This window comes from Phyllostomus discolor, chromosome 8 (genome assembly GCF_004126475.2).
Source record: "Phyllostomus discolor isolate MPI-MPIP mPhyDis1 chromosome 8, mPhyDis1.pri.v3, whole genome shotgun sequence".
Taxonomy (NCBI): Eukaryota; Metazoa; Chordata; class Mammalia; order Chiroptera; family Phyllostomidae; genus Phyllostomus; species Phyllostomus discolor.
The window spans coordinates 60,402,237-60,419,769 of record NC_040910.2 but is presented as its reverse complement, the minus strand read 5'-3'; the positions used below and the strand labels follow the sequence as shown (position 1 = coordinate 60,419,769).

The 17,533-nt window shown below is 44.7% G+C and overlaps 1 protein-coding gene across 11 annotated transcripts in view; it reads right to left on the bottom strand.

Moving 5' to 3' along the window:
* The window catches only part of LOC114515066 (myosin phosphatase Rho interacting protein), a 172,466-nt gene that overhangs the window by 27,361 nt on the left and 127,572 nt on the right, over positions 1-17,533 (bottom strand). For 9 of the 11 annotated variants that reach the window (XM_036032830.1, XM_036032832.1, XM_036032833.1 and 6 more), the window contains 2 exons: positions 11,279-15,142; positions 7,642-7,789 (listed from right to left, as the gene is read on the bottom strand). In XM_036032830.1, the coding sequence (XP_035888723.1) occupies positions 7,642-7,789; positions 11,279-15,142 (4,012 nt within the window). The remainder of the gene's footprint in view (positions 1-7,641; positions 7,790-11,278; positions 15,143-17,533) is intronic. The other 2 variants (XM_036032838.1, XM_028534335.2) reach the window with 1 other exon arrangement.

Genomic DNA, 17,533 nt, shown 5'->3' with positions numbered 1-17,533 from the left:
ACACCAATCCACAAGAACATATGCACCCCAATGTTCATAGCAGCACAATGTACAATGGCCAAGTGTTGGTAGCAACCTAGATGCCCATTAGTAAATGAATGGATCAAAAAACTATGGTACATTTACACAATGGAATTCTATGTAGCAGAAAGAAAGAAGGAGCTCCTACCCTTTGTGACAGCATGGATGGAACTAGAAAGCATTATGCTAAGTGAAGTAAGTCAGGCAGTGAAAGACAAATACCATATGATCTCACCTTTAACAGGAACCTAAACAACAAAACAAAGAAACAAGCAAAATATAACCAAAGACACTGAAAGAGAGAACAGGCTGACAGTGTTCAGAGGGGAGAGGGGATGGAATAGGGGAAGAGTTTATAGGAACAAGTATAAAGGACACATGGACAAAAACTGGAGGGGTGTGGAAATGGGAGGGAGGTGGGTAGGACTGACAGGGTTGGGCTGGGATTGGGGGAAAAGACAGAAAACTGTACTGGAACAACAATTAAAATTAAATTAAATTTAAAAAAAAGAAGAGGAAGGGTTGTCAAGAAATTGTATAATGGACCAATGAACAAAGCCACAGGGGGTTAGGACTGAAGGTGAATGTGGGGATGTGTGGGGTGGGGGAGAGTCATGGGACGAATATGAAGACAACTGTACTTGAAGAACAATAAAAGAAAACAATTCACACACACACACACACACACACACTCCATCTTTACACCTAAAAATCCTAGTAAAAGGGCCAACACAGCCCAAAGTGAGTAGAAGGAAGAAAATCACAAAAAGTGGAATGGAAATAAATGAAATAAAGTCTAAAAAAAAAACAATAAACAGATCAATAAAATCAAGAGCTGGTTCTATGAACAAATAACAAGACTGATAAACTTTCAACCAGATTCATCATGAAAAAAAAAATGATCCGAATAGAATCAGAAATGAAAGAGAAGTAACTGACACCACAGAAATATAAAGGATTATAAAAAAAGGTATTAGAAAAAACTGTATGTCAACAAATGGAACAATCTAGAAGAAATGGACAAATACCAGAAGCATATAATCTTCTAAAACTGAATCAAGAAGAAGTGGAAATCTGAACAGACTTATTACAGCTAATTAAATGGAAGCAGTAATAATAATTAAAAAAAAGAAAACCAAAAAAACTCCCAACAAATAGAAATGCTGGACTGGATGGCTTCACAGGTGAATTTTACCAAACATTCAAGAACTAACAACCTATAATTCCCAAACTATTTCAAAAAATTCAAGAGGAGGGAAGCAACTCAATATCGTTTTATGAGGCCAGCATTATCTTAATTCCCAAATCAGATAAAGCCACTATAAAGAAACAAAATTAAGGCAATATCCTTGATGAGCACAGATGCTAAAATCCTCAACAAAATATTAGGAAACCAAATGAAACAATACATTAAACAGCTCACGCACTATGATCAAGTGTGGTTTTCCTGGGATGCGAGGTTGGTACTATATCCACAAATCAATTAATATGATCTATCACATACACAAAATGAGGATAAAAACCACATGATCACATCAACAGATCTGGAAAAAGCATCTGACAAAATCCAGCATCCATTTATGATAAAAACTCTCAGCAAACTGAAAATAGAGGAAATATACTTCTACATAATAAAGGTCATACACGACTAACCCACAGCTAACATCATACTCAATGGGCAAAAACTAGAAGCGTTTCTCTTAATATCAGTAACAAAACAGGGATGTGCACTTTTACCACTCGATTATTCAACCTAGTGCTGGATGTCCTACCCATAGCAATTAGACAAGAAGAACGTAAGACATCCAACTCGGAAAGGAAGTAACAAAACTGTTATTATTTGCAGATGTCATGATACTGCATATACAGAACCCCAAAGAGTCCACCAAAAAAACCTAAGTATAAACGAATTCAGTAAAGTAGCAAGACACAAATAAATATCCAGAAATCAGTTGTATTTTTATACACCAATAATGAACTAACAGAAAGGGAAATTAAGAAAAGAAACCCATTCCCAACTGAATAAAAAAAAAATACCCAGGAATAAACTTAGCCAAGGAGGTAAAAGATCTGTACTTGAAGAATTATAAGACATTGAATAAAGAAACTGAAGGAGATACAAATAACTGGAAGCACATACCATGTTTATAAAGAACATACATCATTAAAGTGTCTATACTACCCAAAAATCTATAGATTCAATACAATTCTTATGAAAATATCAATGGCATATTTCACAGAACTAGAACAAATATTCCAAAACTTTATATGGAACCAAAAAAGACCCCAAATAGTCAAAGCAATCTTGGAAAAAAAAAACAACAAAAAAACCCCCCAAAAAACCAAAGTTAGAGGTATGATGCCACCTGATATGAATCTGTACTACAAGGCCACAGTAATCACAACAGCATAGTACTGGCATACAAATGGACATAAACCTGGCCAGTGTGGTACAGTTTGGTGGAGTACTGTCCCATAAACCAAAAAGTTGTGGGCTGGATTCCCAATCAGGGCACATGCCTAGATTGTGGGTTAGGTCCTCGGTCAGGGCATATATTAGAGTGAACTGATTGATGTTTTTTGCTCAAATCAATGAGCATGTCCTTGGGTAAGGATAAAAAAAAATGGACATGCCAATCAATGGAACAGAACAGATTCCCAGAAATAAATCCATGCCTGTAAGGTCAATTAATATTGGACAAACGAGGCAAGAAAATTTAATGGGACAAAGACTATATTTAATAAATGGTATGGGGGAAACTGGACAGATACATGCAAAAAAATAAAACTAGATCACCTTCTTACAACATACACAAGAATAATATCAATATGGATTAAAGACTCAAATGTAAGAGCTGAAACTATAAAAATACTAGAAAAAAACATAGGCCTATTTTTTAGTGATATTTTTTCCGATATATCTCCTCAGGCAAGGGAAACAAAAGGAGAAAGAAACAAATGGAACTACATCAAACTAAAATGTTTTTGCATAGCAAAGAAAACCAACAACAAAACAAAGACAACTGCTGGCTTCTGGCCATGAGGCAATGCTTGTAAACATGGTACTTGGAGCCTCCCACAACCCCATCAAAACTACAACTAAATTACAGAACCACCATCATTCAGAACAGTTTGAAATCTGGCTAAACAGAAGTCTTAAACTAGGGATATACATACAGGAGCCACACTGAGGCTGGCAGAAGGGACCTAGATGGGGAACCGACTGGTCTCATACCCATGTGTGGTGGTTAAAAATTAGGAGAGATCTCTCAGCTGTGGAAGTTCCCCCTGAGGAGCAAGGAGTCCCAGTTCCACACCAGTGCCCCACCCCAACCCCCAACCCAGGGTTCTAATGCCAGGAAGAGAAGTCCCCATAACTTGTGGCTGTGAAAACCAGTAGAGATTATGGCTGAGTGAGACAAAGGGCTCTGTAGTCCCATGCAGTTCCTCTTAAATGGCCCTCACAGGCTTACTTGGACTATACTCCCTGAGCTCCAGTGCTGGGGCAGCAGCTCATAAGGCACTAGAGACATATAAAGAGGGACTGAAGTGTCTGACATCAGGACAAGAGCTAGGGGACAGCTTTCTCCCCGACAGAAGTGCTGGCAGATGCCACTGTTCCTCTGATGAGTCCTCTCCCCAACAGAGCAGGCAGGTGCCATATCTGAGTCTCCATCAACTTGCCTAACACCATGCCTGTACATGGGATTCCAAGACCCTGTACCACCAGACTGCGGGCACACCAAAGCCATTTCCAGTGGCTTTTCCATACAAGCAGCCTGTCTTGGCTTGAAATGTAGAATGTCCTGAAATCTCTCACACAAGCAGCATCTAGCCTTGGCATATACCATACCTGTAACCAAGTGGTCCTAGACTCAGCATTAGCAGCAACAAGCCTTGGTTTGTAACTTGGCCCCTCCCTGGTACCTTCATGCCCAGGATAAGTAGCAGCTATCTGCAGAGTGCTTTGTAATTTATGCTGGGTGGCAGATGACCTTTGCTAGCACCCCCAAGAGGCCCCATAGCCAGTGCACTAGGCAGACAGCTTCAGACCAACCACCTCCACAAGCGACACATTCAAGGGCTGAACTTGGTGGGTACCTGAGCCCCAGTGAAGTTAGTTTTGCTCTAAGAGGGTCAAATTCTCTACAGCAGACCCTCCATGATGGTCGTAGTCAGTCCTTGAGCCCATCAGCCTAGGAGTAAATCCCTCCCATTGATATGACAACATTAGCCAAGGCTCAACTATAATACAGAGGGTACACACAAGCTCCTGTGACAAGGGAAGCTGTGCCACAGGGCCCTACAGGACACCTACTTCATTAGGCCACTCTACCAAGACTGGGAGACATAGCAGGTCTACCTAGTGTGTAGAAACAAACACAGGGAGGCTGCCAAAATGAGGAGCAAAGAAACACGTCCCAAAATGAAAGAACAGAACAAAACTCCAGAAAAAGAAATAACAAAATGGAGACAAGCAATCTACTAGATGCGGAGTCCAAAATATTAGGTATATGGATGTTCAATGACCTTAGGGAACAGTAGATGTACTTAGTGAGAGCTCCAACAAAGACATAGGAAACATAAAAATGGAGATAGAAACATAACAAAGAACCTGTCAGAAGTGAAAAACACAGTAACTGAAAAGAAGAATATGTTACAGGGCACCAAAAGTAGGTAGAGTAGATAAAGCAGAGAATCAAATCAGTGATTTGGAAGATAAGGAGGCAGAAAACACCCAATCAGAACAGCAGAAAGAAAAGAATCCAAATACTGAGCATACTGTAAGGAGCCTCTGGTACAACTTGAAGCGTGGCAACATTTGCATCATGGGGATACTAGAAGGAGGAGAGAGAGAACAAGGAATTGAGAGAACTTTTTAAAAAATGACAGAAAACTTTCCTAACCCAGTGAAAGAACTAGACATACAAGTCCAGGAAGCACAGAGAGTTCCAAACAAGGTGAACCCCAAAAGGCCCACACCAAGAAACATCATAATTAAAATGCCAACGGTTAAAGACAAAGACGGAATCTTAGAAGCAGCAAGAAAAAGTAGTTTTCTGCTTAAAAAGCAGTGTACCTACAAGGAAGCTCCCGTAAGACTGTCAGCTGACTTCTCAACAGAAACTCTGCAGGCCTGAAGGATTGGCATGAAGTATTCAAAGGGTTGTAAAGCAAGGACCTACAACCAAGACCACTCTATCCAGGAAAACTATCACTTAGAATCAAAGAACAGACAGAGAGTTTCCTACACAAGAAAAAGCTAATAAACAAGTTCACCACCACCAAACCAGTATTATAAGAAATGTTAAACGGTCTTCTTTAAGAATGAAAGATCAATAATATGAATAATAAAATGGCAATAAATACCTATCTGTCAACAATTATTTAAATGCAAGTTGATTTAAATGTTCCAATCAAAGGACACACAATGGCTGAATGGGTAACAAAACAAGACCCTTAAATAAGCTGTCTACAAGAGACTCACTTATGATTGAAAGACACACATCTGAAAGTAAGGATAGAAAAGATGTTTCATTGAAAAAGAAATATTAAAATAAAAGCTGTAGTAGCAATACTTATACCAGACAAAATAAACTTTAAAACAAAGGCTATGATAAGAGAAGACAACAAAGGACCCAGCAATTCTACTTCTGGGCATTTATGTAAAGAAGCCCAACACCCTAAATCAAAAAGACATGCATGCACCCATATGTTCACTGCAGCATTATTTACAATAGCTAAGATATGGAAACAACCTAAATGTACATCATCAAATGAATGCATGAACAAGTGGTGCATATATACAATGAAATGTGACTCATCCATAAATATAATGAAATCTTACCATCTGCAACAGCATGGATGGACCTTGTGCTAACGGATGGAGGGTACTGTGCTAAATGAAGTCAGGCAGAGAAAGACAAATGCCCTATGATTTCACTTATATTTGGAATCCAAAACAAACAAACATACAAAAACCAAACAAAATAAATGAACAAGCAGCCAAAACAAGGCTCATAGATACAGACAATTGTTTATGGTTGCCAGATGCAAACAGGTTTAGGGATGGGTGAGAAAAGAGAAGGGAGTAAGAAGTACAAATTGCTCGTTATAGAATAGTCATGGGGATATAAACTACAATACAGGGAATATAGTCAATAATATTGTAATAAGTATATATGGTGTCCGATGGGTACTAGATTTAACAGGGTGATCACCCCATAAGTAATAATCACAGGGTTATACACCTAAAACTAATATAATATTGTACACATCAACTGTTATTAAAAATTAAAAAAAAATATTTTAAAAAAAGACAACCAACTGACTGGGAGAATATATTTGCCAATGGTACATCAGATAAGGGATTAATATCCATAATTTATAAAGAAATCAGACAACTCAACCACCCAAAGAAATAATTCATTTTAAAAATAGGCAGGGGACCTGAAGTGACACTTCTCCAAAGAGGACATACAGATGGTCAATAAACATGAAAAGATGCTCAATGTCACTAATCATAAGAGAAATGCAAATTAAAACCACAATGAGATATTACTTCAACCTGTCAGAATGGCTATAATCAATAAATCAAAAAAAACAAACAAATGCTGTCAAGTATGGGGAGAAAAAGGAACCTTTGTGCACTATTGGTGGGAATGCAGACTGGTGTAGCCACTGTGGAATACAGTATAAAGGGTCTTCAAAAAATTAAAATTGGGAGGATTGAACAATTAAAATAAAAATTTAAAAAAATGTATATAAAAAAATTAAAATTGGAAGTTCTTTATAACCCAGTGGTTCTACTTCTGGGTATTCATCTGCAGAAATCTAAAACACTAATTCATAAGAATATATGCACTGCTATGCTCACTGCAGTATTATTTACAACAGCCAAGATATGGAAACAACCCAAGTGCCCATCAATAGATGAATGGATAAAAAAGCTGTGGTATGTATATACAACAGAGTATTAGTCATAAAAAAGAATGAAACCTTACTGGTTTCTGACAACATGGATGGATGTAGAAGGAATTACGCTAAGTGAAATAAGTCAGAGAAAGACAAATACCATACGATTTCACTTTTATGTGGAACCTAAAGAGCAGAAGTGCTGGCAGTACTTCTGTTCTGTTTATTGGCAATAAACACACAAAATTGAAACAGACTCATATATACAAGGAACAGACTGATGGTTGCCGGATGGGAAGGGGATTGAGGGACTGGATAAAAAACGTGAAGGGATTAAGAAGCACAAATTGGTAGTTATAAAATAGTAACAGGATATAAAGTACCGTGTAGGACATATAGTCAATAATAATGAAATTACTATGTACAGTACCTGGTGGCACTGGAAATATTGGGGAAACAATTTATAAAGTATAGGATTGCCTAACCACTATTCTGTTCACCTGAAATTAATACAAAATAATATTGAATGTAAACTATAACTGAAAAATGAAATAAAGAAGAATTTTCTTGGATCGTGAAGCTCAAATTTCAAACAAAAGACAGCACAAAGATCAATCATTACTCTGAGCTGTAAATTCAGCTCAGGAAAAGTCCTCCATCTGTCCTGCCCTCTGGGTTAAACTGGCCACCGTGCCCAGCTCCCACCTGAGATGGTGGCCGCAGTTTCCTCAGCCAGGAGACGGTCTTTCTCCTCCCGCAGTTTCTCCAGTTCCCGCTGGTGCTGCCTCTGGAGATCTTCAATCTTTTTCTGGTGTGTTTCCTCCATTGCTGCAAACCCACGTTCACATGTGGCCTGCAAGATACAAAGGGGACTTTATCCTTTGTTTCTTTGAGTCGGGTGTCCTGTTTAACAAGCCAGCAGCAAGGCCTGCTCCAGACAACACACTCTCTGAAGGTGAGCACTGAGCCAGTGGGGTCACCAAATGGCTGTCTGGAGATGTTCACTGATGATACTGAGTATTTTATGTTATGAAAGCACTTACAAAAGGGTGCTTACATCTATAAATTGTCTTATTTGTGTGACCTGAATCCTGTGAAGAGTTGGCATTGTGAGTGCAAGAGGCTGCAGTGGAATCTAAACTAGCCCATCCTGGACCATGATAGAGTTACAGGAAGGACTGACAAGAGAGGCGAGTGTGCTGAGGCTGGCCGTGTCTGGTTTGAGTTTACGCAATGAGTAGCTCTCAGCACCAGTGCATTTCACAAATAAGTCACAGTCATGACTTTGTCAGCTGGAGGGCTCCAAGGGGCCTAGCCCTGCCACTGTCTAGCTGGCTACCCTCAGGGGGTCATTTAACCTCTCTGGTGTCCATGAGGGAATTACATTAGGCTATATGATCTTTTCTCTTCCACCCTGCGTCTTCCTTCTTTTTCTTTTGAAGGAGTACAAAGAGGGGGTACAAATTAACTAGTGACTGCACTGATTGTATTGAGACACAGAGCAGAAAAACTGTTCTCTAAACCTGCCTATGCCTCATTACAACCTGTCCTGGTTTTTTTACCTGGAACTGCAGGGGAAGGACACAGGTATGGCCCTAAGAAGGGACTGAACCATCCCACAGCTACACTGGGAAGCCCAGGCCTGGCTTATCAAAGTTGCTCTTGTCAGTCGGGCAGGTAGGTGTCCCACACAGATGCAAAGAGGTGGTGTGTATAGCTGTTTTGTGCACGAAGTCACACTTTCTGTCTAAATTCTTTGCAAGATCTGTTTCTGAATAGCGACCAGGCCTTTCAGTGATTTTTTTTTTAAATGGAAGAAATGTGGCATGCTACATTACAAGTGCAAGTATAGTGGAGGCTTCCTCCTTCTGACCCTATATTATTTGGTTGATCTTCTTACACATGGATTCAAGAAAAAAAAAATTCCAAGAAATCAAATTACCATGCTTGGTTGTCTTTAAGCCACCACAGTAATTGTGAGGCCTTTCTGAGGTTCTCTATTCAGTATTTTCAAACTCATGATCACAGTCTGGATATCACTGCCACGGATTTGTTGTACTGGGCATATGGTTTTAACTGTTGTTCACTATTAACTGGGCACTACTTCTCCCAGAAGCTCTGCCTGGAAGCTGGTGGTCTCCTTTCACCACCCACATGCTACAAGGTAGCTGGGGGAATCCTGGTGCTGTGTCTCCTGGCCCCTCACCTGCTCTCCACCCACCGTCATCTTTCCTGTGTGGTTTGGTTCACATATGGCTTCTTGGTTAACACACAGCTAGTAGATCTTGTAAGTATTAGTTTGATTTGAGTGCTTTAAAATATTTAAATAATGGTCAAAATTCTTCCCACAGAAACTCTGAGGTACCTTTGAAGACTAGTTGCTTCCTTGGAGAGCATATGTGTTCAAAATAATTTCTCTGTAAACAAATTTTGATTTTTAAGCCAAAAATCCCTGGGATCAATAATTAAGTTCCTCAATGACTATTGTGCAGAATCACGAGGGAAGGCTTCAGCCTGTGGCTGTGGCAGAGGGGCCATCAGGCCCAAGCCTCAGGCTCCCCAATCCAGACAAAAAGCTGCACAAAGTAACAGCATTAGCCAGGTCCCCTCAAGAGTTCTGTCTGGTTCTAATTTCTGTGTGTTCAAGGGTGTTAATGAGAACACCATGGACCTATGTCACCACTGAAGGACACTGGGTCCTGGCACCATCTGTGGCCAGTATTCTCTTTCCTGATATCTTGCTAACTGGGGTGTGAGGCAACCACTTTGCCCAAAGCCTTACGTAAGCCCAGCTGACTGATGTGGGAGCTGAAACAGCCTCACTGTGCAGCAGGCTCTGGTGGAGCAGACAGTAAACAGTCCCTGTGGTGGGGAGCAGGCACTCAGGCCCCTTGTGCACTCAAGATATGTATGTGCCCAATCACTTGCCTATGCAGAAATGCTGGGGTCTTGTGGGTAGGGAAAGCATTAGGACAATGTTTGCGCAAATCACTTTTAAAGGCCCACCTGAATGCTGTGCTGACATGCACTGACTATCACAGGGGCATCATTTGAGCACATTTGGAAAATAGCTGTTGAAGCTTTCTCATAATTCATTAGTTTTCAAAAGGGTTTGACCAAGCACAAGAACAGTGAAGACAGCCTCTTGGCCACCCAGGTGCTTGCTGGCAGCAACACGTACTTGTCTTAGATGAGTGGGCTATGTCATCAGTAAAGAATATGCTGCCAACATAGAACACATGTCTAGTTTTCTTTCAGAGCTCGAGGCGTGAATTGCTGGGAAACAAAACCATATGCATCTTGCTGAACAGCAGCATTAGCACAATGTTTGGCAACAGCAGCAAAGCAGCCACCTGCAGTGGGAGCTAACTCTGTGCTGCATGGGGGTCATCTCACTGGGGGGCCGATTGGAGACTGAGGGCCTGAGACAGACCTGGGCGGTTTGTGGTGTAGCTCCAAGAGATGGTGAGAAGCTGAAGAGGATGTCATCAGTGAGCTTAGGGGATTTACTGGGTAGCCACATGCACACACACAGGTGTCTCTTCATAAAGGGGAAGGGTAAGAAACTGAACCCCTTCACAGCCTGGAATGTCACCTTTGAGTGCCAGGACCTGGGTATTCTGCCTAATGAGGTAGAATGTGAAACAGGGTAGGGGTGTGGGGGACAGTGACAAGAAAACTATGATTTCTCAAAGCTCCTAAGAAGGAATACCAACAGCTGAAAGTTGCTCTTAAATTCCTGACACAGAATGCCCATTAAACACTAGTTCCCCAGAGATTTGGGATGGGAAAGTGACTCTTAACAATATATTGCAAATAGTCCTACCTTTGGGGAACCACAAACTCTGTTCTCTTAGGACAGTTAAGAAGACAGTCCTTCAAGAGTGCCTCTGGACTGTCTATCCTGGGTAGTTCTCCTTAAGTGTGGGTTTGCACCAGCCTGGAGTTGGGGTGGGAGAGGGTGAGGCTGTGAGGGGCTGAGGAGGAGAACAGGGGCTTCCCCTGCTGGGGGAACACAGAGCAGCTTCCAGAAGCAGGTGGAAGGGCTATGGAGAGACTACACTTCCTCTCTCACCAGTGATCCTGTTCTGCTAGTTCTTTCCTGGTAGGAGATACTGAACAGGATGCTAGACCCTAACTCAGGGCCTGCTCTGGGGTCACACCATGGTAAGTGAAGAGTCAAATATACAGAATGTTGACCACATTCTGTTTACACAGTAACTGAGGGCCAAGAACTATCTCCTAGCTCCACCCTGAGAGTCCAATACACCAGACACTGCCCCCCAAAAGCAGGCAAGTGCCTGCCTCTTGACTGCTTTACAATTAAACGATGCTTCAAAACCTTAAGGTTCTCAAAGTCTTTCTGGTACTTCTCCCGCAGCGTGACTGTGTTGCCCTCTAGGTCCTTGTGCTCCAGCTCCTCCCGCATGATGTCCATCTGTGCCTCCAGCTCCTGGATGCGCTCTCTCAGCCCTGTCATGGAATCAGTCTCCCCAGTGGCCACCTGCAGAGGCTCCTGGGACTGGTCAGCTGGCCAGATGGAGGCAGGCAGCTCCTGGGGGCTGCCAGCCAGGAGAGTTTCTGGGGGCCGCCCCTGGTAGTGGCAGAGTCTCTCCTGCAGGCACTGGAGGTTCTGGGAGTAGTGCACCTGCAAGGTCCTCAGCTCTTCCTCATGGATGGTCTGTAGCTCTTTGACCTTAAGCTGGAACTTGTCCTCCAGGGTCTGCATCTGCTCCACGTGGTGCCTCTCCAAGTCCTCCCTGTCTCTGACGGAGGCATCCAGCTGGCTGAGGACTCTGCTGTGCTCAGCCTGCAGTGTATTCTCTGCTCTGTTTAACTGCTCCACCACACACCTGATTTCCTCCTCGTACCTCCCTTGCAGGGCAAACATGTTCTCGCTGTGCTTGCTTTCCACTTCTTCCAGGTACTTCTGCTGATGGTCTAGCTGGGTGACCTGGGCCTTGAGCTCTGCATTTTCCCTTTGAACAACAGCAATCACTTCCAGGTACTCGCTCTTCTGCTTCTGGAGAAGTTCCTTGTATTCCTCCCTCAGGGCCCCTACAGCCTGCTCATGCTCCTGACAGGAGGCCCCTGTGCTCTGCCAGGACTCCTTGTAGCACTGGAGTTCCTTTTCATACTCCAGCCGGATTTTGCAGGCTGCATAACATACCTGCGCCTGAATAATTGCATCTTTAACTAATAATGAAGAATATTGACCAAGGCCTCCCAAATAAGTGTTATAGGAAAGATTTTGGGATACCTGAAGAAGCTTCTGACAATCTCTTACTGATTCCACAGTGGAGAAAGAAGTTAAAGAGGCAGATATATCTCTTAAGAGGCTGGCCTTATCTTTAAGCTGCAGGGCGAGTTCTTCCTGAATAGCAACGAGGGTCCCAGAGCTCTGATCAGACAAATGAAAGGGTTCCTGGGAGCTGGCTACATCTTGATGACTCAGTTCTTCTCCTAAAGAGCTCAAGTCCCAGGACACCTGCACACCATCTGCAATGACTGCTGGAAGCGTGAGGGCTTCCGAGACCTGCTGCATCACTTTCTCAAATTCAGGGGTTTGGTAGGTTCCCAGGATTTCCCTCAGCATGTGCTTATGCTGCTGCAGGGCCGTCTGGGTCCCCCGGAGAGTCTCCTGGATGCTCTGCAACCGACGGTGGAATGACTCCCTCAATGATTGCACAGCAAAGCTGAGCTCCGCCCTGACCCATGTAGCATCTGCCAGGGCAGGGACCAGGGCTTGTGGGATGCTCTGCTGCTCACCCCCTGATGCACTGGCTGCCTCTCCTCCCAGCATCCCAAGGTGCTTACTCAGGGACTCAACCTGGCTCCAGAATTCACCATCCACCAGCACCTTCTTAGCCCAGGTATCTGCTGCGGCCCCAAGACAGACTGCAGCACTTCCAGACTCTAGGGGCAACCTCCCTGACTGAGAAATCTCATGGAGAACGCGTGAGATATCTGATGTTGTATTTTTTAAAGAGTCTGCTATTTGGTTTATCAGTGAGGCTTCCAAAGCTATTTGATCAGAAAGTAGCTTGAGCTGCTCCTGCTCAGTCAGTTCAGGCAGGTGAGATGGCTGCTGCGAAGTCTCTTTCCCTTTCTCCAAGATGCTCCCTTCCTCTAGCTGAGCATGGGCCCCACTGTCTGCAGGGGCTGGCCAGTGACGTAGGGCCTGGATGGCGTGGACTAACACTCTCTCCATGCTGGCCAGGGGGCCCACTTCTGCCTCCTGTGCTTCCTCCTGGCCAGACCCCGGCAGAGATCGTAATTGTTCACGGCAATTTTCTAGGCAAGCCAAGGCCTCAGTGTTTTTTACGTGGAAATTGCCAAGCTCCCCGACGTGATTTTCAACTATCTTTGCCCTAGCCTGTTTTTCCTGCTCCAGCTGGGAGGCCAGCATGCCAACCTGGAGGAGGCTGGCACGGAGCTGCTCTCGGAGCCGTGCCTCGGTGCCGGCCCACTGGTGGTGCAGTGTGAGCAGGGCCTCCTGGCTCTGGCCCTGCTGGCTCTCCAGCTTCACTGTCACATCTTTGAGCTTCTCTTCTGTGATGTAGAGCTTGGTCTCCAGGGAGTGTATTATGGAAAGGTAGGTGTCAGAATCACTGGCTGCAGGGAGAGAGCTCAGGGTGGCCTCTGATGACATGCTTTCCTCTGAGGGTGACCGGTCCTGACTAGTGTCAGAAGACGTGCTGCTGGTCCAGGTCTTCTCGGACCCATCAGGCTGGGTGTATTTCTGGCACTGGATTGTGGAGAACCGGATTCTTTGCCTTTTCACACTGGGTACCCCCTGCTCACATTTTGCTGTGTTCTTTGAGTGCCCCTCCTTGTCAGGCACTTCTGACTTTGGGGGCATCATGCTCACTTCTGTCCTAGGGCTGCTGTGCCCATGTTTCTCCCTAAGAGCAGTCTCTGGGTCGTCCTCCTCGAGTCTCAAGGGTGGAAAGCCTGGAGATGAGCCTGAGGCTCGGAGCTGTGGACCTGAAAGTGCAATGCCGTCCTCTTCTGCTTCTTCCAGGGAGCTCTGCAGCTCCTCGACTTCCTCTAATGATGCCTTCGTGAACTTCCTTAAAATCTCTTCCTTTGTCTGGAGCTTCATTTCTGTTTCCTCTAAGCTGCTCCCCAAGGCAACCATTTTAACCAAAGCCTCATTGAGGTCCTGATCTTTCTTTTCCAGAACTTTCTCATGCATTTCCTTGATGTGCTTCAGCTCTTCCTCCTTTTCTTTCAGCAGAGTGTGCATGCTCTGGAGCTGGCTGGCTACTCTCCTATAGGAGTGTTCCAGGTTCTGGTAGTCTGCCTCTCTTCCCCTCAGCTTCTTCTGAAGCTCAGCAACGTCCCCATCAGACAGGGCAACGTGCTCCATAAGCTCCTGGAACCGCTGCTTGATCAGGTCCCGCTCGTCTCTGAGGCTTTGGACATGCTCAGCCAGCTTGTGGATGCTGGCCTCCTTCACCCGCAGCTGCTCCTCCAGCTGGTGCACGGCCTCGCTGCCCTCAAACCTGGCACTAAGCTTCTCCTTCTGGAGGAGCTCCATCTGTCGTTCGTGGTCCTGGAGCTGGTCCTCATAGGCACTGGCCTTGTCCTCCACCTGCCTCAGGTTCTGCAGCAGCACCTGCTTCTCCTTCTCACAGCTCTCCAGGAGCAGCTCATAGTTCCTCTGCAGCTTCTCCTCCATCAGCCGCTGGGCCTGCTCACTGGCGCTGAGCTGCTGGCTGAGATCAGTGATGCGCTCCTGCAGCCTTTGCACCTCCTTCTGCCGGTCCCTCTGCAGCGCCTGTTGTGTTTCCAGGTCCTGCAGTGCCTGTGTCTTCTCCAGCAGCAGGGCCTCTGTGCTCTTGAGCTTCTGCTCACTGGCCTGCAGCTGACCACTCAGTGCTGCCTTGCTGTGCTTCCATTCCTCCAAATGCTCACAGACCTTGTCCTTCTCCAGTTTCAGGTCATCCTTGAGCTTGGCCAGTGCCTGTTCCTTGATGGTGAGCTCAGCAGCAGCATTGCTGAGTCTCGCCTGAAGGCTGTGGATCTCAGCCTCGTGGTGCCGGATTGTATCCTTGGCCTCCCCGTAGCTGCGCTTCGGGGCCTGGGTCTGCTGGGTGGTTAGCCCCTGGCGCCGGCACTGGACCTCCAGCTCCCTTTGCTGATCTTGATTGACTCTGTGGAGCCTCTGCCAGGCACCAGGTTGGGAGGTGGCCACTTCAGTCTTAAAAAAACCGATTAAACACTGGTTAGAAACACTCGGGCTTCCCAGTTCTGAGTGTCACACCTCTGGCCAGGGTCAACCACAGAAAAGCTCCTTGGTGGGTTTGCTGATAATTATCCTCGGCACAATTTTTTTCATTTAAAAAAAATCCAACAAATCATCTTAATTATTTTGATAAGTGTTGCTTCCAGGTAAACAGAAAACATGAATAACAACATCAAAACAACTCTAATCGAATAGCTTCTAGGAGAAGTAACCAAACAAAAAGAATAATGGAATAAACAGGTAAGCAAAAACAAAGACTGAGAACAAGAGACAGGAAGGAAAGAAGGGGGAGTAGAGCATGGGCATCTGTTTGTTTTGCAAAACAAAAGGTACACAGCTCTAGACAATCAACCCTAGAAAAGCACAGGAGGCAGGGTGCAAGTGATGTCACTTCCTTCTAGGACAGGGAGAGAAGGAAGGGAAGCAACTGCTCAGGAATGTCAGCAAGGTGACATCTGAACATTTTCCTTTCGGAAGTGGAGCTTGTCCTCTACAGTAACAAGAAGAACTAATCTCTACCTGTAAGAAGATAAAATGAGGAGAAAACAAAAACCATGGAATAAAATATGATAATAAACAAAACAAATAAACCTTCATGGAACTCAAATAAGAAACTGTGAAGAAGCATGCAAAAAACAAAACACAAATGAAACAAAACTCCCCAAAAGGTAAGGCATGCAGACTAGACAGGACTAATAACAGGAAAAAAAATAAGAACATGAACAAAAGTGAGAATAACCCAGCCTAAGAATTTGGCCTGCCTCAGTCTGCTGGGGAAGCCACAGATGTGACACTCAGTTATGTTATTAAGTTATAATAACTGCAACTCCACTGCAAGTCCAAACCATGCAAGCTCCTCCTCCCAGCACAGTTAGCACAGCACCCTTCCTGGGCAGACTCCTTCTGACCCTTAATCCCAAAGGTCCTTGCTCATTCTGACTTCTGATTATAAGCATTCCCAAAGTGTGAAGGGAGGTAAAAGCAACCTGCTATTAGACCTAGTGAGAAGGTGTTTAGAAGCCAGTTCTGCCCAGTGCCAACTGATAAGAGCTTGGGTGCAGGATCATGCAATCATCCAAGCTAGACACAGAGGTAGGTTCTGAGGTTAAGATGTGCAAACTCTGCTGCTAGTATCTTTACCACCTGATGTTAAGTGAATTTGTGTAGGATGGGGGCCCAACCAAGGTTTAAAAAGATGCTCCTCTGATCTGGAGGTTCTGCAAAAATGACCCAGAAAGCCCACAGTGAGCTCTGTATGAATGATGCCCACCATCATCAGCTCCTGGAGCACAAAAATAACTGAATTGGCACAGCAATAACTATGGCAGAAAGGGCTGGAGAGGAGGGTGCAGGGCACACAGGAGCCCAGGGCCACAGTCCAAGTTGGGGAAAAAAGAAATGGAAGAAAGAAAGAGAAAGCAACAAAAATGGCATGGATAGCAGCAGGAAGGCAGACTCTGCCTAGAGGGTTCTCAAGGTACCCAGGACGACTTGGAGGCAGCCAAGGCATGATGATCTGGAAAATGTTGACGAAGCAACTATTCATAGACCTGGAATCACCGAGAGCCTGAAGGGCCCTCAGGACAAGGTGTAAGTCTGGACAATCTAGGAGAAGCTACTGCTGTGGGGTAGGGGACACCAGCTTATGCTGGTCAGTGGCAGAGCCTACACTTAAACCCAGAACCCTGACTTGACAGCTGAGTCCTCAGCTTTGGTGGAGTCCTGTTCTATCACCCCATTTTGCTTTTCTCCAGTACTCATTCGTCAGTTGTCTCTCCCCACCAGCACGTCACTCCACAGGGCAGGAGTATGTTATTTTCTACTCTAGAACTAGAATAGGGCCTAGAATGCTGCAGGACAGCCAGCCTGCACTGGCCCACCCTGTCCAGCTGACCTACTGCCTGGGGAGACACCCCCAGTAGTGCTCAATGGTCTCTGTGAATCTGCTTGCTGAGCAGGACTGTGGCACAGAGATCTCTGGTGGTGGATACTGAGTTTGGGCCCTCAGCTTAGGACTCAGGCTGTGGCTCTCCTCATCTCCCCTTCTAGGCTGGCTCAGGGCTGGGTAGCCACATTTTCTCCCTCAAACTTCAGTCTAGGTAGAAAGAAGTCGGGCCATTGGGCTAGTGGTAATAGCCTAGGTCTACCTGTAGGTATGGTATGGACACAGAAAAGGAAGGAGGACCCACTGCCACATCTGCCACTAACTTAATCATAAGGAGGCACTTGGCTGGCTGTTACTCAATTTCTTCAATCTGTAAAACAGGCCTACTACTGTTTTTTTTTTTTTTTTTTTTTTTTTTAAATAAACAACTTAGAAGTGACTTGCAAATGTATGGTATTTAT